This window comes from Wolffia australiana, chromosome 10 (genome assembly GCF_029677425.1).
Source record: "Wolffia australiana isolate 7733 chromosome 10, ASM2967742v1".
In the NCBI taxonomy this organism is placed as follows: Eukaryota; Viridiplantae; Streptophyta; class Magnoliopsida; order Alismatales; family Araceae; genus Wolffia; species Wolffia australiana.
The window spans coordinates 11,375,375-11,396,633 of NC_135844.1; the positions used below are offsets into that span (position 1 = coordinate 11,375,375).

The 21,259-nt window shown below is 41.3% G+C and overlaps 1 protein-coding gene across 1 annotated transcript; it reads right to left on the bottom strand.

Annotated features, from left to right (window-relative positions):
* Positions 1–329: 329 nt before the first annotated feature.
* LOC144708437 (regulator of nonsense transcripts UPF2) lies at positions 330–19,607 on the bottom strand. The gene is made up of 17 exons (XM_078581759.1): positions 19,491–19,607; positions 15,774–15,841; positions 9,372–9,459; positions 8,111–8,313; positions 7,612–7,956; positions 7,112–7,216; positions 6,863–6,981; positions 6,231–6,404; positions 6,059–6,140; positions 5,088–5,357; positions 4,804–5,001; positions 4,198–4,299; positions 3,396–3,647; positions 2,370–2,588; positions 1,634–1,804; positions 1,355–1,540; positions 330–1,258 (listed from the first exon to the last, which is right to left on the bottom strand). The coding sequence occupies exons 2-17, from the start codon at positions 15,834–15,836 to the stop codon at positions 497–499; spliced, it is 3,339 nt and encodes a 1,112-aa protein (XP_078437885.1). The 5' UTR covers positions 15,837–15,841; positions 19,491–19,607; the 3' UTR covers positions 330–496.
* Positions 19,608–21,259: the final 1,652 nt, after the last annotated feature.

Here is a 21,259-nt window from a genome sequence, read left to right on the forward strand (position 1 = left end):
ATACCATGTAAAAAATACTATAAATTTAGAAATGGCAATAAAATCAAAATGTATGTCATTTATCTCCATTTGTATATGATATGTATTTGTATATCAAAATGTATATCATTTGTATTTATATATAACATGCAAATATGGTCATTAAAACAAATAAATATAATGTAATATTCATCAATTAAACATGATAATTTGCAAGTTATCACACGCAGATGAGAATAAGTTGTAACATTTTCTCAAAAATTAGAAATGTACAGAACATGAACTTGTGTACAGTTGTGGACCATCTAGGACAACTTAAAAACACGTGAATTTGCCTATAGAGCAGAGCATGACTATTAACAGTACTCATTAATAGAAAATCCAGAAAAGATGAATACAATACAGAGAAAGAAGGATTTATATTTATATAAATTTATATAGAAAGAGAGAGAAAGATAGATGATACAGTCACGCAAAAAAGAGAAGGACCAGAAGCTGCATGGCAGACCACTGCACTTCATCTCTTCCTCGAGTGCCCATATACGACACCGGCAGGATGGCCTTGCTGTCGCTGCCGCTGCCCAACCCACCCGCCACGGCCGGCAGCAGCCCTCCCGGCGGCACCGCCAGCCATTCCCCATCCCCCCGCCGGACCCCCATTCGCCTCCTCTTCCTCTCTCTCGTTATACTCCAAGATCCTCCGCTTGATGCTCAGCTTCTCTTCCAGCTCCTCGGCCTCCTTCTGCTTCGCACTCTGCAGCAAAGCCCAGTCCCCCGGCACGTACATCTCCCTCGCCTGCTGCTTGTGCCCCTTCTTCACCAGCACCTTCACTCTCACCCTGCCCCCGTCTTCGTCCGCCGTCTCCTCCCCGCTCTCCCCGTCCCTAACGTTGACCGGCATCATCATCATGCTCAGGGCCGGTCTCGCTCTCAGCTCCAGCTTCCTCGCCTCTAAGCTCTCCTGCATAAGCGCCTTCAGTTCCCGGTCAAATTCCGCCTCCTCCGCTGGGTCAACCGGTGGGGCCGCCTTCTGCCGCAGTTGCACCCGCTCCTCTTCCTCCCATTCCTCGTCCCCGTCATCGCTCCCCAGGCTGCTCCCCTCGGAGCTGCCCTCCTCGCCTTCCCGGTCAACGCTCCCGCTTTCCGAGCAGCTCTCACTCTCCTCCCCATCGTCGACGATGGCGGCACTGCTGGGCTCCTCCAACTCGACGAGAGCTGCATTGACCTCCTCCATGGAAGAGTATCTCTTCATCTGGGGCCGGAGATCGGCAAACAGGTCCTGATCAAATAGCCCATCATGAGATGACAATGGCAACTCTGAAGAGCTCAGGAGATGATCATCACCTGAATGTCAATTAATTAAAAAAAAAATCACCTGAATGTCAAACTCTACGTCAAGGGGGATGGAGCCCTTGCTGAGGACGTAACGCTGGAAGTAAGTGAGGAAGCGGTCGAGCTTGCGCCTAGAAGAACCACGGCCGAAGTAGTGTCCGCATGTTTGGAGAAGGGTTATGATCATTCTCGCCCGGAAGCAGTCTTCTGGGGGGTCCAATGCAGCTTGCTTCGGTAGGAACAAAATTATTAAAAAATAAGAAAATAAATTGGTTGTTTATTACGGGAGTTGAAGCCAGGTTTTTCTTTGATGTAGTCGTACCTCCGGGGTGCCATAGCCGAAGGTGAGGATAAGATAGAGAGTCTCGAAGATGACGGATGAATCAACGTGCTCGTAGTTGTAGAGCTCCCCGAGGAAGCGCATGTGGGCAATGCGTTTCTGCTGTTGACCATAGTCGTTTGATTCTAATCCCAGCCTAATCTCCTCCAAGACCTGAAAATTAAATGTTAAAGAAATGTTTTTTTTGTTTTGAAATAATGTTAAAGAAATGTTAACGACCTAAGTTATACTGTCTAGAGAGAGAGAGATGAAGAAAGAGATAATAGAGAGAGGGAGAAAGAGGGAAGAAAGAGAGGGAGAGAGAGAAAGGGCTATAAAAAGAGGGAAGAGTAGAAGAGAAATGGGGACGGACAGAAAGAAAAGGAGAGGAGAGGAGAGAAAGGGAGACAGACCCAACTTGTGTCAAGAGAGGGTATGGGGGAGAGAGAGAGAGAGAGAAAAAAAGAGAAAGAGAGGGAGAGAAAATATAACGACCAAATTTCTTCTGTTGCGAGCAAGAGAGAAAGGGAATATAATGACCAAATTTCATCTGCTGCGAGCGAGAGAGAGATTGAGTGAGAGAGAGAGAGAATATAACAACCAAATTTCTTCTGATGCGAGAGAGAGAGAATATAACGACCGAATTTCTTCTGTTGCGAGTGAGCGAGAGAGAGAGAGAGAGAGAGAGAGAGAGAGAGAGGATGTCAGAAGAAAGAGGTATAAGAACAGATGGACAAACCTCATCCACCACGGCCATGGCAAATTCATCATGATACCGGCTGAGGCCGGCGGTCAGTAATGCTATCAGATGAACCTGGCTGTACTTCCCCTTGTGAACTTTGAGGAAGCACTTGCGGAGATAAGGCTCACACTCATTCCACGGTAATTTCCGGAGCTGCCTCAGCACGCGGTCCGCAGATGATTTATCAAGGTCCGAGAACAGCAATTTCCTAATATACTACATAATAAAAAAACCTAATTAGATGAAGGGCACTAAAACACAGTAATAGGAGATAAATTTGAGTTAAGTATAATTAATTTTTTTTTTGGAAAGAAGAGTTCAGTATAATTAATCTGAAGAGCAATTTCCTAATCTACAACAGCGTTTTATAATAAAACACATAAACGAAGAAAATTAGATGAACGGCACTAAAACACAATAAAAGAGGATAAATTAGAGTCTTAGGTACAATTAATCTGAACAGCAGATACACTCATCTTGGAGATCGTATCTAGAATTCAAGAAATAGGATGGGGAGAGTGAGGGAGAGAAAGGGGAGAGGTGGGAGGGGGAAGAGAGAAAGATAGATGAGTGAACCCTCAAGAATACCGGATCAGTAATTGTTTACTTCAGGATGACGGAATCCAGCTAACATGCCTAATCTTCACTCAATTATTTTTATTTCTTTTCCATAGTATATGTACATTAGGGGCATTTATTTATTCCCAGTTATTACAATAGGCGGTTATTTCCTTCCATAGGTTCAGTCAATAATGGAGCGTTCTTTGACCTCAATGATTTGGTCCTTATCCAGGGCTGTATCAATTGCAATTGCAATGTCCTAAGATACTGCATTTTAAAAAACCACCTAAACGAAGATAAAAATGCCACAAAAACCAGTAACAGATGATGGATAGTTAATCTGAACAACAATTTCCTCAAATGTTACAGTTTTTTAAACGCACATAACGAAGATGATTTGATCAAGGAACTAAAATTAGGGAAATAAAGGATGTATTTGAGTTGAAGTATAGTAAATCTGACCTGGTGCAAAGGCGGCCGGACCTTTGAAACTCGGTGTGACCGTTCGGGGGGTTTGCATGAGTAGTAAGCGTTCTCGACAAGAGTGCTGTGGCGAGGATCCAGATTTTTGACATTTTTCAGGCGCATCAGAATCTCCAACATGTTGGTCGCTCGGACTGTTGTCTCCGGGGATCGATACAAGAACCGTCCACAGGTTTCCAGAAGATTACATGCAACATCTATGTTGTGATGATTAAAATCGTCCAAACATGCCTGCATCATAATAAAGGCATCATCATTATAACAACACTGGCAAGTAAAGTCACAAAAACAAATCTATGCCAAAGTAGGGTCCATTTAAAAAGGGAGAAGGGTCTTTGTAAAATATTTTTAAAAAATAAAAATAACATTATTAATATTTCCAGAAATGGACAGTTGCCTAGGTTCCCAAGAGAGAGAGAAAAGATAGAGAGATGCAGAGGAAGGGAAGAAGACAATTCTTTTAGGGCAAAAATGACTGTAAATCTGTTAACGTGAAATGTGACTTATATAAAGATACATTGTCCAACGGCTAGTTTTAGCTGAAGGAGGTATCACCTGTCAGGCACATGATACGTCATAACAAATATAAACAAAAAATAATTGCATTCCCAAACAATGAAGTTTACTTCCAGTCATTAAGGCAAAAAATGGGGACAGATGATTGAATAAGGAAAACTTGAAAAGAAAATTGATAGAGGCAAATCGAGGACAAATTAAGGCAAAGGTGAAGTAGCTGGTCAAGTTAGTCCTACCTTCTAGTATATTAGACGAGTTTCATTACCTTCAAACAAGTGAAAACAAGACCGGGAGGCGCCACCTTAAATTTGCATAGCTCTCCGATGAATCGTATATTCTTTATCTTTGTCTCGATGTTTGTTTGGTCCTGCATATATGACTTGCATTAAGGGGTTGACGAGAGATGGAGGGTGGGATAGGTGAGAGGAAAACTGAAAATTACAGACAAATTTATGAAGTGAGACTAGGGTAAACAGATGACGATGAAGTCATCATTGTGATCATCATCCATGTGTGGCTTGGACACATGGATGATGACAACGAAGACAACAATACGATTTAATACTTTATCTTAGCTTGGAAACGGATGAATGATGATGGCGATAAAGTCACTGGGAAACCGGAAAGACAATGAAGATATGTCATCAACTGTCGGTAATGACGAAGAAAAATGGCGAAGACTTGACGTATCATAGTCCGGAACTGACGGTAATGACAAGAGGCTCTAAGAAAAATGACTAAGACTTGATGAATCATAGTCATCATCATTGTCCACTGTTCATCATCAACGTCATCACCATCATTGATGCCAAACTCTAAGGGTGACTGATAGTTTCTGAGGTGTATAGATCAGAGACAAACCCAAACCAACCTTCTTGTTGATCAAGAAATTAAACTCTTCCTCTAGCATTGAGAGCAGCGCAGAGGCGACATCCTTCATGCAGGTAGACAACGTCGCAACCATGCGAGAATAGTACGGAAGCAATTCTAACGAAGTTCTAGGGACATTGAAAAGAGCCCTCGTGAGCTTCTTTCTGTTTGCTTTTGAATTTACATAGCAAAATTCAACCTGAAAGATAAGTCACTTCCATGAACATACTAAAAAATAAATATTTTCAGTTACTTAAATAAATTAACTATAGGTTAAAATTTTACGGTTAATTGATCAATAAGGTCGCGGCTGACACAACCAGGAAGCCTCTGCAAAAGACCGTCAAGACTCGTGCCATCAACTCCTTTAAGCTTGTCCTTATCATTTTCCTTTTCTTTAACTTTTTCTCTGTCTGTATCTTTTATCTTCCCTTCATCCTTTTCAACTAAGTCCTTCGCCTTTTCATCCATTTTCTTCTCTGGCAAGGAGTCAGAATCAACAGGCGTCTGAACATTATCTTGGGAATCCACACTTTCCCCTTCTACAACCAGATCCTGAGAAAAAACACATTAATCGCTGAGCAGAAAACATATTTAAATTACTTGCATCATTAACTGAAAAAAATATGAATAGACAAAAAAGAAGATGAGAACTACCGAAACGGAAAAATATAAACTTTTAGATCATTTCTTGCAAGGTAAAAGCAATAATTTCAATGCAGTATATCACATGAAATGGACCACCCAAAGAAAATAAGAACACTTTATTATGAAACAATGAAACTCCCAAAAATGGGTCATGACATTGAAGTTATAATAAATATAATTCTGAACATCTTAGCGACTTTCCTCAAAGATGGAAAGATGAAATTCCTATTATCAGGTATGCCCGTCACCTATGACGATGATCCGAAATTAATAAAATTAGTAAAATTAATTAATAAAATTAGTTTATCAACGGACTACTCAGATAACCCTTAGTAGTTCACGGACATGGACATAACTGCAAAAAATAGGGTCACTGCCTACTGCATCAATGTTCATGTTATCCGAATCCCAGAACTGTTTGAGTTAATTTTACATGCCTTTGTCTATCCTGATGATGTTATCCGTAATCATTATTGGTTTCATTGTCACTATTGTTCTTACTTTTTCAGACGATAGATACTTATATCCATAGGCAATGACAAGAACATATATCCATAGGCAAACCACTGCCCGTCATAACACATTTCACCCAAGTTTCGAAGTCTTACAGTTTGCTCTTCAGAAATTTTTGATGGCTGGTCATTGACCTTGGACTCTGCTTCCCCAAGAAATACTGCTGGAACAAATGCCCTTGAAGAAAACATGAAGTGGAACCTTCATTAATTGCCTAAGACAAGTTACCATTAGACAGGCAGACAGAGGAAAAACAATCTACCGAACCTCAAATCAGGAAGGGACTCATAAAAAGTCCTCGTGTCATCATCATCCCATATAGCCTCTGGAACAACAGGCTCTTTCCCAGGCGTAGTTGTGGCATCTGTCCCACTAGAAACTCTAGTTGTATGGCTGTCATCGGGCATTACTGGTGGTTGCATATCAAGTGCTTCAGCTAATCTGTGAGAAAAATGAAAACAAGATGATAGTTGTAAAATAGTCGGTCACAAAGGAGATGAGAATTCAACCAAAAGATTTTTTTTCCTGGGAGAAATGAAAAGAAAACCTGTAATGATGAAGAACTAGACAAACAACAATACCCCAGCTTCCCGTTTTATAACTTTTTTTGTGAAGAATCAAGGGAAATCTTAGAAGATTTATCAGTGCCGAACACAATAAATGACGACCAAAAATAATAATCCAAGAAAAATAAGATGTGAATACTGAAAGTGATAGTCTTTTAATCCAGTCAACACCCACGAATCATAAAAGAGAAAGGCGTGTGATTCATCAATACGAATTTCAGTCTGTTGAAAATTGCAAGAAAGACAAAATGCTAACGTCAACGGAGATGATTAGCTGAATTAATTGTTCAGCAGTCAAAAGCAGGAAACAATTTAGTTGAATCAGGAACTTACGAAGACACACTACGGAATAAGCTGTCATAGGATTTTCGTAGCTTCTCGTATGATGCTGCATTTTCATCATTGAGCTCTTTAAATTGTTTAGCATTTTCGGTCTCCATTTGGCGAAGCATCTGCAAATTGTGGAAATATAAACCCAAATAAGGTCAGGTCGTCATTAAAAAGATGGTTCGACCATACATTGAACCTAATGGACAACATCTGCAGCATAAGAAACAATCAAATGAAGCGTGATTAACTTACTGAGTGTTCTGATCGTAGTACTTCTGCAATTGAATCATAAAAAGCAAAAATATATTTCCTCAAAATCTTTCTCTGATCAGCGGTGACATTCAGTCCCTTGAAAAACTGCAAAGATGAACCCAGTGAATATTATGAAGAGAGAAAATATTCATTTGGCAATCACTAACCAGCAAAACATAAATCATGACATCAACAAGACACTGTGACAGAAGCTTTCGGTTTTTTCTTATCCCAAAATCAACTAGCACATTGACATTGATGTAGCTTCTTTGGTCCTTTGGAGGCCATATCAACTTTAAAAGAAAGAAAAACATCCTAAAAGTTCGGCAAAAAGAATGAATAAGAAAACTCATTAAAAACCTAACATATTTCAAAATTAAGAAGCAATCTAAAACCAAATGTAATTAGACGTTAACCACCAGGAGCTCAAAAGGAATTAACGACAATTTTTAAAGAAAATTAATGGAAGCTTCCAAGACAAGAATACAGTTAATATATACCTTCTCATTAACTTCTTGTTCAGGTTGCTGAAGCCCTAAGAAATATCTTCCTTGTTTAGCAAAACTGGTGAGAAGAGATAAATTAGTCTGGGTTGCATCTCGATCCTTAAGATGATCTGAACTTGTAAGATCCTTTACGATGCTTGTGAAAATACTTGCATCATCTATGATGCCAACAAAATACAGCTCCAAGAGTAGTCTGAGTGTGCCACGTTTCTTCATAGCCTTCAAATTCTTATCGACATCCGATTCTTCGGCAGCTTTTCCAGGGAAGAACACCTTCAAGAGACCCTGCACGAGACTTGGCGCAAAGTCCTTGTACCTTTGATGCAGTAAAGAGCAGACCTGAAATAAAATAGTAAATGAATAGTTGAATAAGCAAAACGGAATTATATGAACGATCTTACCTGAAAATCAAAAAAATCAGTCGGCCATTGCCAAAACAAACGATTAGAGCTAATCTAACAAGGCTATGATTCGATTTTCAATTAAATTTTACCTGGACGGCAGCTTGAATATCAGACGAACGGAGCTTCGCATCACAAATGGCTGCAGCTGCTTCAGTAACAAACTTACTCAAGTTGACACTCTTCAGCTCATCAATTAATCCGTCTTTCTGATCATCGTTGATCTGCTTCAACTTCTTAATTACAGCTGTATTGCGCTTAATGCTGGAGTCTAGAGTTCTAAGAAACACTGAATCTGTACGGATAAAAGAAACATCAGGTATCCATAGGAATTCCTATTTGAATGGACGACAATGAAACATATTGTAAATATTCAAGGATAAAACCTTTGGGAAAAGCTCAGCTGATAAGATTTTTTTGTTGGGAGAAAAGATTAAAAGTTTAAAAAAGGAAATATCACAATATCGTTCCAGGAGAGGATCAATTAGAGCCCTGACAAGGACAACCAAACCTGGTCAACAAGGCTCAGTCAGTGACTGCGCCTTAGGTGAGAAAATAATCGATCCTTGAAAATCTAAGGTTATAAATACCCCCCGGTAAGGTCATTAGATATATCTTTTGACAAATGATCATTTTGTGGTTTCTTGGCGTACATCCGACTTCTGTGAGGGAAGAACTCAAGATTCTGAAATTCTTGAGGGTTTGTTCACCTAACGCTCTTCTTCTTCTCTCATACCCCTTCCATATCTCCCATTCTCCTCTCTCTCCCTTGTTCCATTTCGTGATTTTTTTAAATCTACATGGGCATCCTACCATGATCTTACTCATTTACGGTTTCATTTTCCTCTTATTAAAAATAAAGTAGGCCCACCTCAACTGTTTCAGTGACTTATTCACTCATGGGTGAATAAGAAACCTAAAACTGCTCCAGGGCCCATACTTGCTCCAAAGGGTATTTAAACCACAGTATCTTAGTAAAAATGAAGTTTAATTTCTCTAAACCCTAACGCATGGAGGTTGGCTGCTGGCGTATTCCGCTCCAGCAGATATGACAATAAAGCTTCTGGAGACTCAGTTACATGAAAATTTAAGATCCAAATCACACGAAAGGAACAAAACACCCCTGGATACGATGGTAAAAATCATCCCATAGTTCAAACGTGTTTTGAGGCATATCTTTGTTCCATTAGTAACCCAACTAATGTCAAGATCTAGAGTTGGCCATCAAACTCAAGAGCTCCATATTTGAAATATAATCAACGGAATATGGACAGATACTCTATAAATATGATTGTTCATATGTCTATGTCAGTTCTGTATTGAAGAAATGACAAGCTATTGACAAAATCTGACCTGGTCTTTCAGGCTCTAAATTAATCTGACGAAGGTTGATTTTTGAATCGATATTTCTTTTTATTTCTTCAAGCCGAGCAATTGTTTCCTGCAACAGAAAGAGAAGATATTAATTCAGAATACTCAAATAAGCCGACAAAATCGCAGGAATGTAGAGTAGGATAGATAAATCCATCAAGCGGAAACCGTAATTTAATTACTGCATTCTTAATTAATCATCTCTTATACAACCTCTATTTCTAAGTCGTACAAAAATTTTGGAAAACAGATCAGCAGAAGCTTCTCGAACTAATTTATAAATGCAACTGGGTAGAAAAAGTTTCTCGTTTGAAGTACATCTAATAAATTATATTCCAATATAACGTATAATGAATAACTAAATACCATTATAAGAGAATATAATTTTACATCATGATGGAAAGCGTAATAAACATTAACAGGGTGCATTAAACAAGAAAACATAAAAGCGCATTCCAAAATCCTGGAAAACTACAGTTTTGGGGAAATTTTTATGAGATTACAAGTTAAGAAATCACAAGAGGAGGATAATTTGGGGGGCTGCCCAAGATTTTAGTGCATTTTAGAAATATTTTGATACAATCCCCACCGGGAATGTATCGAAATGAAAGGGAAAGAGGTGACCCTGACGGGATGAACAATGCCACGGGGGACGAGGGCGGAGGATTAGGGACAGAGAGGATGTCGCCAGAGGGAATGATACCTGACAGGGTGGATGTCTTTGAGTGAGAGAGTAGCTACCAAGGGGAAACACTATCTTGTAACTTCATGCCCTGCCCTCCAATGAGGAGGGTGTTAGATCATAAGGCCCAAATAACCCATGTATTACCGGGCCCATGTCTTATAAATGGGCCCGAGCAGAGAGGAATATGACCGTTGAGTCCAACGGTCATATACCTCCAACGGTCGATTGGCAGTCTCCAAAAAGGGGGGAACATCGTGTAGTATTAGTTGTTGTGAAAAATAATATACATATATTTTCTTCTTTCCACAAAATTTACCCTCTTGATAGTGAAGAAATCTCATGGTATCAGAGCAGCAATCAAAGGTACACCAAAGACGACAAGTTTCTTCTTCGAAATAGTTTCTATTTTTCTTCTCGATTCGGCGGCGAGCTCCTCTAGCATTTGTTGGTGGCATCGTCCTGCAACGACTCCTGATTCGGCGACGATTTCGGCGCCCTTCGGCGACGATCTTGGCGGCATCTGTTTACAAATTCGGCGGAGTCTTCCAGCGACGATTTCTGCGACGACTCTTGCTTCGGCGACGATTTCGGCATTTTTCGGCGACGATCTCAGCGGCATCTGCTTGCAGATTCGGGGACGTCATCTTGCAGTATTCGGCGACGATTTCTGCTTTGGCGACGTTTCTCGACATTCGACCAGAAATTGGCGATTTTTGACAATATCGGTGATTCCAGACATTGGGATTTCGCGATATCTTGATTTCGCGAGCTGTCACAATTTACTTCCGGAGTTTTTTTCTTGATTCGCGATCCACGCGTCTCAGAAAAAACTCTACGCTTGGGGCAAGCTACTACTGGTGCAGAAGAAGAGAGGAGTTGGCCTTTGTTTGGGTTCTTTCCTCTTTGAATCTGCACACGGCGACAGTATCTGATCAAAAGGTGTGTTCACTCTCCGGGGAAGCTCTTCTCCAGTGAAGACTTGCTCCGTCAAATTATCAGCTCCTGGTTAAGGAGTATTCTGTCTCTTGGTGCCCCGTCTACTTATCTTCAGATGGGAAAGTCCAGGATGGCTGAGAGGGATTCCGAGATCACCCCCTCAGCTATTGTCAAAACGGCTGAAACACCTGCTCAGCCAAGGTTATTTCTACCAGACCTGGATATCAAATATAATGGAATCAATGGGCAGAAGTGGATAACATTGGTCCAGAGATCCCTTAAGGCTATCTATCTGGGGAATCACCTAACAGAAGATGCTCCTTCGGAAGACACTCCCAAACTTGAAAAAGTAATTTGGGAATCTGAAGAAGCTTTTATCACCAATTGGATGATCAAAAATATGGAACCAGATCAGGCAGACGACTATCTACTTATTGATTGTGTACGAGACTTATGGCAAGAAATTCAGAAATCATGTGCGGAAACCCACAGCGATTACCGTGTCTATGACCTTCGAGAACAAGAGAAAGCATTGAAACAGGGAAATCTATCAATTTCTTCCTACTCTGCAAAATTAAAGGCCATATGGAGGGAGCTGGACCTTCTCTGGCCTACCAGCGACAAAATATCACCATCTTATCTCAGAGAAACCAAGTTCAGAACCCTCACCTTTTTGATGGGATTGAATTCGGAATATGAGAATCTTAGAAGTCAGTTGCTACACAGAGAGAGGTTCCCCACCTTAGCAGAGGCTATCTCTGAATTGCAAGGGGCAGAGCGGCGGAAGAAGCTTAACTCTAAGGATGGAGAGGTGTCTACTCCTGTCTCAGTGGCCCACTTGGCCAAGAAAGGGGAACCAAGGCACAATATAAATAATGCAGCCACATCTTCTACTCAGCACCAGAAGTCCACTCCGCAGGAAGGTAATTCCTCAGAACTTACTTGTGGCTATTGCAGGAAACCAGGCCACCTAAAAAGGGACTGCAGAAAGTTAGCCTGGAAGGAAGAGCAGATCAGGAAAGGGACGTGGAATCCAGGGCAGCATAAGAAAGCCTATGTAGCAAGTGAAGGAGAGGAATTATCTGCTGCAAAGAAAGGGGAAGACGGAGGTGAAATTCAGAAGTGAACAAGATTCTTCAGAAGTTTGGCTCTACTTCACTCGTACAGTCAGGTAAGAAATTTAGTTTCACTACAGTTACTAATAATACACCTACTACTGTCTCTTGGATATTGGATTCTGGGGCGACAGACCATATGTCACCCCACAAAATGCTATTTAAAAATTATGAACTAGAAACTAATCATCTCAGAGTTTTTACTGCTAATGGTGGAATATTAGAAGTGGGAGGAAGAGGATCAATTGAAATCAAAGGGAAATTACTAAAAGATGTTTTGCATGTACCTGAATTGAAAGCAAATTTATTGTCCTTAATTCAGTTAGTAAATGATACTGGATGGCGATTTATCTTAGACTCAGATTCTTGTTTCCTATGTCTTAAGGAAACCGGACGGAAGATTTCATCTGTTAAGAGGAGGGGAGGTCTTCTCCTGCTAGATGGATTGGAGGAGGAAGAAAAGCAGAAAGCCACTTATACTGCCCAGAGTGAAGAACGGATCAATCTTCTGCATAGGAGACTAGGACACCCCTCATTCCACATTTTGAAACATTCCCATCCCAATTTGTTTAAAGGGATTATTTTTGATAATTTGCATTGTGAAAGTTGTCAATTTGCGAAACACAAACGATCTTCTTTTCCAGTTTCAGATCACAGAACTCAATCGGCATTTGATTGTATCCATAGTGATGTGTGGGGACCTTGCTCCACATTGGGACTATCCCATCACAAATGGTTTATCTTATTTGTAGATGATTTCTCTAGGTATACATGGGTGTATCTACTGAAATCTAAGACTGAAGTTCCATCTGTTATCATCAAATTTTGTGAGATGATTAATACACAATTTGGAAAGAAAGTACGAATATTTAGATCAGATAATGCAACAGAATTTTTTTGTGGAAAAGTAACTGATTACATGGAAGAAGAGGGGATAGTTCACCAATCCTCATGTGTGAATACCCCTCAGCAAAACGGACTGGCTGAAAGAAAAATTGGCCATATAATGTCTTCAGCCAGGGCTCTTTTATTTCAAGGGAATTGTCCCAAGAACTATTGGGCTGAAGCAGTCGCAACAGCTACTCATCTTATAAATAGGACAGCCTCAAAAACATTAAATTATCATGCTCCTATTGATCTTTTATCTGCTGAATTTCCATGTTTATCTTTAAGAACTAACCTCCCAGCCAAGGTGTTTGGCTGTGTTGTATATGTTCAAGTTCATCATGCAGGAAAGTTAGACCCTCGAGCCCTAAGATGTGTGTTTCTGGGATATTCTTCAACACAGAAAGGTTATAAGTGCTATCATCCAAGCTCCAGGAAGATCTTCATTACTGCAGACGTGAAGTTCGACGAAATCCGAATGTTTCATGCTCCTGTAGAACGATCAGAAGAGTATTTAGAATCTTCAGAGCAAGAACAGGATAGTATGCAGCAAAGCCTCTCCTCGGCATCAGAAACCTATGATAAGGACATGGCTATAAGTACTCCTCCAAGTCCTCCTGAGGAGGAGGAGGAGCCTCATAGACCATGCGACGATTCAAGTACAACAATCATGCCGGCAGGAGGAGAAGACTCAGGAAACGATGGTTGGTCCATTGCCATAAGCAAGGGAATTCGTAACTGCACGAAGACTAAACGCTATCCAGTTAACAATTATCTATCTTACTCGGCTCTCCAGAGTATAATCAGGTGGTTCAAGCCCTAATGACAGTATCTATTCAAGAATGTGACAGAAGCAATGTCATCCGCAGAATGGAAGACAGCTATGGAAGAAGAAATGGCAGCACTAAAGAGAAACGGTACTTGGGAGATGGGCCCACTCCCACCCGGAAAGAAACTAGTGGGAAGTCAATGGGTATTCACTGTAAAATATCACTCAGATGGGACAGTGGCCAGGCACAAAGCTCGCTTGGTGGCACGAGGATATACACAGTCCTACGGCATCGACTACAACGAAACATTTGCTCCAGTTGCAAAGCTAAACACAGTTCGGGTTTTAATAGCGCTCGCCGCACTATCTAATTGGAAGCTCTATCAATATGATGTGAAAAATGCCTTCTTACATGGAGAATTGAAAGAAGAAGTGTATATGGCAACTCCCCCTGGATATTGTTTGAGTCAAAATTCAGGGGACGTATGTCACCTCAAGAAGTCCTTATATGGCCTGAAACAATCGCCAAGAGCGTGGTTTGGAAGGTTTTCAACAGTAATGTTAGCAGTGGGGTTCTTCCAAAGTGAGGGAGATCACACATTGTTTATAAAGCATGGCAAGGATGGGAAGATTGCAATTTTAATTGTGTATGTGGACGACATCATCATCACTGGAGATGACCACACTGAAATTCAGAATCTGGAGAAACACCTTTCACTTTCCTTTGACATAAAGGCACTAGGTTTAATGACGTATTTCCTGGGAATTGAAGTGGCCTATTCTCGGGCAGGGATTGTACTTTCTCAGCACAAGTATATCCTTGATTTGTTAAAGGAAACCGGGAAGTTGGATTGTCGACCAGCAGCTACACCAGTGGATAATAATGTTAAGTTAAAAGCTGAACAGAATGAAAAAGACACACCAGTAAACAAGACTTCATTTCAACGTCTGATTGGTAAGCTACTTTATCTCAACCACACACGGCCGGATATTGCTTTCGCAGTCAACTCTCTCAGTCAATTCATGAATGATCCTCGGGAATCATATCAACATGCAGCAGATCGCATCCTAGCTTACCTGAAAGGGTCAATTGGACTTGGTCTACTTTTTAACAGAGGAAGTGAGCCGAGTGTGGTCCTCTACACGGATTCTGACTACGCAGGATCATTTGAAGACAGCCGGTCTACATCTGGTTACTGCAGTTTCATAGGAGGGAATCTTGTCACATGGCGTAGTAAGATGCAGAAGGAGGTCTCTTTATCAAGCGCAGAAGCTGAACTCCGAGCACTGAAGAAGGGAGTATGTGAAGGGATGTGGCTTAAGGGTATCTTGCAGGATTTGAAGGTTTTTTCAGACAAAGGAATGACTCTGTACTCTGATAGCAAATCAGCAATTGCTATGGCAAAAAACCCAGTTCAACACGAAAGGACAAAGCATGCAAGGGTGGCACGACATTATATTAAACAAAGTATTGATGAGGGCTTCATTATACCCCATTACATTCCTTCTCTGGAGCAGGTTGCGGATATCTTCACCAAGGGGATCCCTGGCCCGCATTTCCAAGTCTTATTGTCCAAGTTGGGCATGATCAACATCTATACCCAACTTGAGGGGGGGTGTTAGATCATAAGGCCCAAATAACCCATGTATTACCGGGCCCATGTCTTATAAATGGGCCCGAGCAGAGAGGAATATGACCGTTGAGTCCAACGGTCATATACCTCCAACGGTCGATTGGCAGTCTCCAAAAAGGGGGGAACATCGTGTAGTATTAGTTGTTGTGAAAAATAATATACATATATTTTCTTCTTTCCACAAAATTTACCCTCTTGATAGTGAAGAAATCTCAGAGGGCTACATATTTAAAGGGAAATGCAAAATGTGAATGCAAAGATGAGAGTGCCCCCAGTGGGCTTACTAGGGGAAATAGATCGTATCATATTTCCAACCCAGTTTATCCATGTCTACCATTAAGGTTTACTATAATGTCATACCTCATCGTCAGGTTTACTATGATGTTCCCCAGTAGCACGACCTTCATCCTCCGGATTTTCCATTCTCCCTGCATAAAATGTATGTTATATGTAGCGGCACAGACCATCAGTAGAACCCCACAGAATTAAATAGAAAGTATGCGCTTATCAAAAAGGAAAACCCAGACGGAAACTGTTGCCTTATTTGAAAGATAAATAAACGTGTAACATGCATAATAAATCTTCAAAATCAAATAAAAAATAGTTTTTTAGATACAGGTCTAGGAATGGGGATTCATGAGTTGTTAGGTTGTTTCAATGTAGAGAGGAATGCATGGCCCAGGGATCTTTTTTTTTGAACTATAACAAGGGATGAACACCCGACGAATCAGTGAACTTCCCATTAGGACCTTAGAGGCCCTATATCCTCCTTTCAATCATCTTCAATATCTCCCTTCCCCTTCCGTCGCTTGTAAGGACCATGTTGCCTTAATTCCTTCTGCTTCATGTATTACTCCATCTGTAGAACACCTTCTTCCTCTGAACAACACCTCGTTTCTATATAACCAGAAGGCCCACAACACCGCTAGTGCTCGGCCACCGTGCGCGTTTCTTCTTCCTGCGCAATTCTGTGCCGAGTCCCAAAAAGCCAATTCAGATGTTACCTTCATCCTTGAGAGTGGTTGGCTGTCCCAAACCGTGCGAGCAAAGGAGCATTCAAAGAAACGATGGTTGCAATCTTCCTCCCCATTCAAACATAGCATGCATTGTGACGAAGTATCTGGGTATAGCCTTTTACGAAAGACTCTTGCCATTAATCTTTTCCTTGCTAGCAGCCACCCAAAAAATCTCGCCCTCAATGGGACTTTTTGGCGCCACATAAACCGGCATGCGCTGACTAATGCCCTGTCTTCCTCTTGCCCCTCTCGGACCATCGTATAAGCCTTCCGGACCAAGAAGGGGCCATTTGTCCACGCCCACCTGTCTTTTTCTCCATCCTCTGGTCGTAACTGTAGTAGGGATTGCTGCATATCCATGAACTCAGACACACGCTGGTCGGATAAGGCCCCATGTATGATCGGGTTCCACGCGATCTCCCAGCAGCTTCGCATGTGGGCATTTTGATCCTAGGCAAGTGCATACAGTCAGGGGAATACCTCACTAAATTTGCCCTGTGGCGACCATGAATCTCACCAGTATCGGAAAATTGTCCCATCGCCTAACTTGGCCGAAAAAAAACCTTGCACTCTTGGAAAAACCTGCCTCAGCCCTTGCCAGAACGGGATGCTCCATGATACGGATCTGCTTTTCTGTCCCAATTCAGTCCCCTACCATAGATGCCACGCAATAAATCGATGACCAAAATTACACCATGGCCCAGGGATCATAGAGTACAACATTACAGCTTGTCAGCAGAAACCCTATTTCCTTTCTCTATTTATGTTTTTTTGTTTATTCTTTATCTGTAAATGTGGGCCCTGGACATAGAGGCCCATATTTGCGCTAGCGCATTACATGGGCCAAACCCATTTACTTGTATCTCACTAGTTTTTAAAACAGCGAAAGCCTAGTCAACGTATGAGTGATTTTCTTGAGTTTTCTCGTTCCGATTGGCGGCTAGGTCAACAGCCGACCAGCCAGGGAGCTTGCTAACACAGGTTAAGGGGCGGTGATTGGAGATCTATTGGGGCTTTTCAGCCAGCCTTCATTCCCAACAGGCAGCTAACAGACAGGGCCAAAGTGGCAGGCGAAATATTGGCGACATGGAAGAGAAGGACTTAGGGATTCCCTTGATTGGATGGGATATACCATGGTCCTCTATGAGGAATAGAGGCTTTCTCACTGAATTGGTGGCAAGGCTCCAGCGATGTGTTACATCCCATTCTTCGTTGATTTTGTTGAACGGGCAACCAGAGGGAATGGATCCATTCGCAACAGGGGTATGGCAGGGATGTCCGTTAGCACCATTATTTTCTGTCCTAACAGTGGACCCTTTGGCTACATGTACCCTTAAAGTCTGTGCACATGACCTGTTGAGGGGTTTCCAGATGGCGAGCTACCCGACTGGCATTCCAATACTCCAATACACAGATGACACACATTTTTTTATGGTAGGCTCCATGGAGGAAGATAGGAATCTCTCCACATTATTAGACATGTTTGGGCGTCGTCGGAGGAATGCTTTTCAAAAAAAATTATTAGACATGTTTGCAGACATTGTGGGCCTTCAGAACAATTGAGACAAGTCGCAATTGTGGGGAATGGGATATCACCAGAGGAGAACGGTGCTCTAGAACCCCTCGGAACACCCATTGGATCAGTTTCTCTGTGCTTTCTAGGCTTACCATTGATGGGGATCGGCTCTCAACCACAGATTGGCAACCGGTAGAAAGAGGAAAGGAAATTATAGGGATGGCAGAAGAGAGTATCATCTAAGGGGGGCTGCTTGGTGCAGCTGCGATCAACTCTTTCAGCAATAACAATTTTCTATCTCCGTCTGTAAGATGTTTACAGGGTAGGAGAGCATTTGCAAGGCTTGATGAGGAGGTTTTTTTAAAAAGGATCCAGGAATAAAAATAGGATGTCCTAAGCCTCATGGGCGTGGTGTGCAACACTTGAATTTTGGGTGTGTGTGTGGTGGGGGGGGTTGGGGGGGTACCAGATTTCAAAAGAGAGAATTTTGTGAAATCTGAAAAAGGACATCTATATGAGGGATGGTTTGAATGGGCCTGTTTAGGCTGGTCTAACTGTCTTGAGACAGTTTTTGCATGCTTTGAGGAATTCTAATCGGATGTATTTGGCATCATATACACTGTCAACTTCCTAGTATCATGTTTTACGCAATGATCCAAGGGCCAGACGTTCCTTTACAAAAAACTAACTAAACGACTCATCAATCCCCGTTACTAAACGTGTGACAGCTTGTTTTTTACTGTATTGAGTAGCCTAAAAAACTGATTTGAAGATTGGTTCGATGGTTGGATCTTTGTATATCTTTCTGGTACCGCTCTAGTTCCGTCCAGTTTTCTCCTGGTTTTCGTCAGGTTTTTTTTCCTTCCGAGTTTAGTTTGTTCAAAGTTTACTTGTTAAGAAAAATCAATAAATGCAATTGGGAATTGTTATATACCCAATACAATGCAGCAGAGTATTCAAGGGAATCAAAATTTGGTAAGCATCCAACTTCACTGACTTAAAAATTTTGAGTCGTAAAAAAAATTAAAACGACAGCAATAAAGATATCTTCAGAACCCCTCTAAAATATCGTGGTTGTCAAAGGTCGTGACAAAATGATGCAGGAGCCACGCGACATAATTTAGCATGTCTTAGGAATATATCCCTTCAATTATCTAATGAAAACCATTAATATTCAGCAAAAACCTAGTTCCAATCTTCTAAGGTTGAAGAAACATCTTAAACTAATTCGTTAAGGTTTTCTAAATATTATTACGTAACTTTAATCGTAAACCCTCGAAGGATAAAAACAACTTACAACGAGCGGCTTCGCCTTCGAAAGCTTACACTTGACAGTAACGGTAACCATGATTACTCAGTTCAACCGATGAACAAGACATTACGAGATAATTCAATTTAAATTAAATATAAAACGGAGATGATTCGAGTTGCTGCCAAGCAAAGAAGAAGGTTTCATAGCACGAGTATACAGCGGCAAAAATTAAGGGAAAATGAATATAATTCGTCGACAGAGTTCAAGAGACGATCGAAATCATCATTACATACCTGAGCGTCCACTGCAAATCGATCAAAGCAGTGAATATCTTCAACAATCGTCGACGTTCGACCGGCGCTGTCGAGAGTAGAAGAGCGAGAAAAAGGATTTGAGAATTTTCTAATGGGGCCTCTCGACTGACCTTTAATTTTTTGTTATAAAGAGAGGAACATCAAATGGACGGCTCGGATCACTTGCGTCCTTTGAACGGACACGATGATCTGCAATCTTATAGGCCTTCCGACTAACGTTCACTTTTTTGTTCTAAATAGAGGAACATCAAATGGACGGCTCGGATCACTTAGACTCCTTTGAACGGCCACGATGATCTGGAATCTTGTAGGCCTTTCGACTAGCGTTTAATTTTTGTTCTAAAGAGAGGAATATCGTATGGACGGCTCAGATCACTTGAGCCCTTTGAACGGCCACGATGATCTAGAGTCTTGTAGGCCTGTTGACTAACGTTTAATCTCTTGTTCTAAAGAGGGGAACATCGTATGGACGGCTCAGATCACATGAGTCCTTTGAACGACCATGATGATCAGGAATCTTATAGGCCTCTTGAGTAATGTTTAATCTACTGTTCAAAAGAAAGGAACATCAAATGGATGACTCAGATCACACGAGTCCTTTGAACGGCCATGATGATCAGGAGTCTTATGGGCTTCTAGGCTAGCGTTCATAGTTTGTTCCAACAAAGAGGAACGTCATATGGACGGCTCGGATCACATTATCTGGAACCTTCTATGAGATGGAAATATATGTGGTTGGCAAACCAATCACACATTCCATATTCACTAATAAAACATATTCATTATGGTGCACGGGTGATGCTTATAATGATGTCCATGAATACATGATTGGACTTAGTGAATTATGATGAGATCGTAATACGGATATCACTAGTTTTTAAGCATGTGTTCTAAACATTCCTATTTGAAGGATACGCGAGAAGGACATCGAAGTATCTGGATAGAATAGCACTATCTAGCATCACGCATATGATGAGTATGGTTGTTCCCGTAGCCATAAGTGTCGAGACACTAAGGATATATAGTGGGTGCACTTTAGTGTAAAGAGTTCACGAATCCCTGAATGGTATTATACCAAACTATCAATTAGGTTGATTCACGTCACGATTGTGTAAGTGGTCTTTAGACCTAAGACACCAAAGACGTCTTGTGGACGGATGCTTGTACTTAGACTATGGCCAATGAGTCTCTAATCATGGGATTCTAAATGGTGTTAGTTCGGGTACATCAAGAAGTTCACGATGATGATTGAGTGGTCAAGATGCGATCGTCCACCCTCGGTATAAGAGGTGATAGCTCAAGGAAGATGATGCGATGAAGTCCTTGGCCAAAGTAGTGAAATATCATAGAAGAGTTCTCTGATAATTTCCGAATGCATCAATACTAACTTGGATCACCAATTAGGGTTTGACAGTTGACCATACCCTAAGTCGTCCTAGGAGTGTCCAATGGATGGGGGGATTATATGTACATGGTAACCGATGACGAACATATTCTTCGAGTAAGTCGATACACACGCCTTTGTATCTCCTAGAGCATGATGTATACCTTGGCACCCCACATGTTGGAGACTCGACCTATCGATGGGTTACATCGATCCGACATTATTTAATCTATATTTTGATATAGTTAATTCATTTGGAAGACCAATAAAGGTTATTGGGCTGTTAGAGTCATTAACTAGACTTATCATGGGCCTAGAGGGTGACACATAAATGGTCTTTTGGACGTCGGAAGATATACTTAAG

What these genes read in the sequence shown, in the direction of transcription:
- LOC144708437 (XM_078581759.1), bottom strand. Translation starts at nt 15,836, where the DNA reads ATGGAAAATCCGGAGGATGAAGGTCGTGCTACTGGGGAACATCATAGT. An exon ending in ATAGTAAACCTGACGATGAG is followed by an intron (nt 9,460 to 15,773) that starts GTATGACATTAT and finishes TTTCTGTTGCAG; the next exon opens with GAAACAATTGCTCGGCTTGA. An exon ending in TTTAGAGCCTGAAAGACCAG is followed by an intron (nt 8,314 to 9,371) that starts GTCAGATTTTGT and finishes TTATCCGTACAG; the next exon opens with ATTCAGTGTTTCTTAGAACT.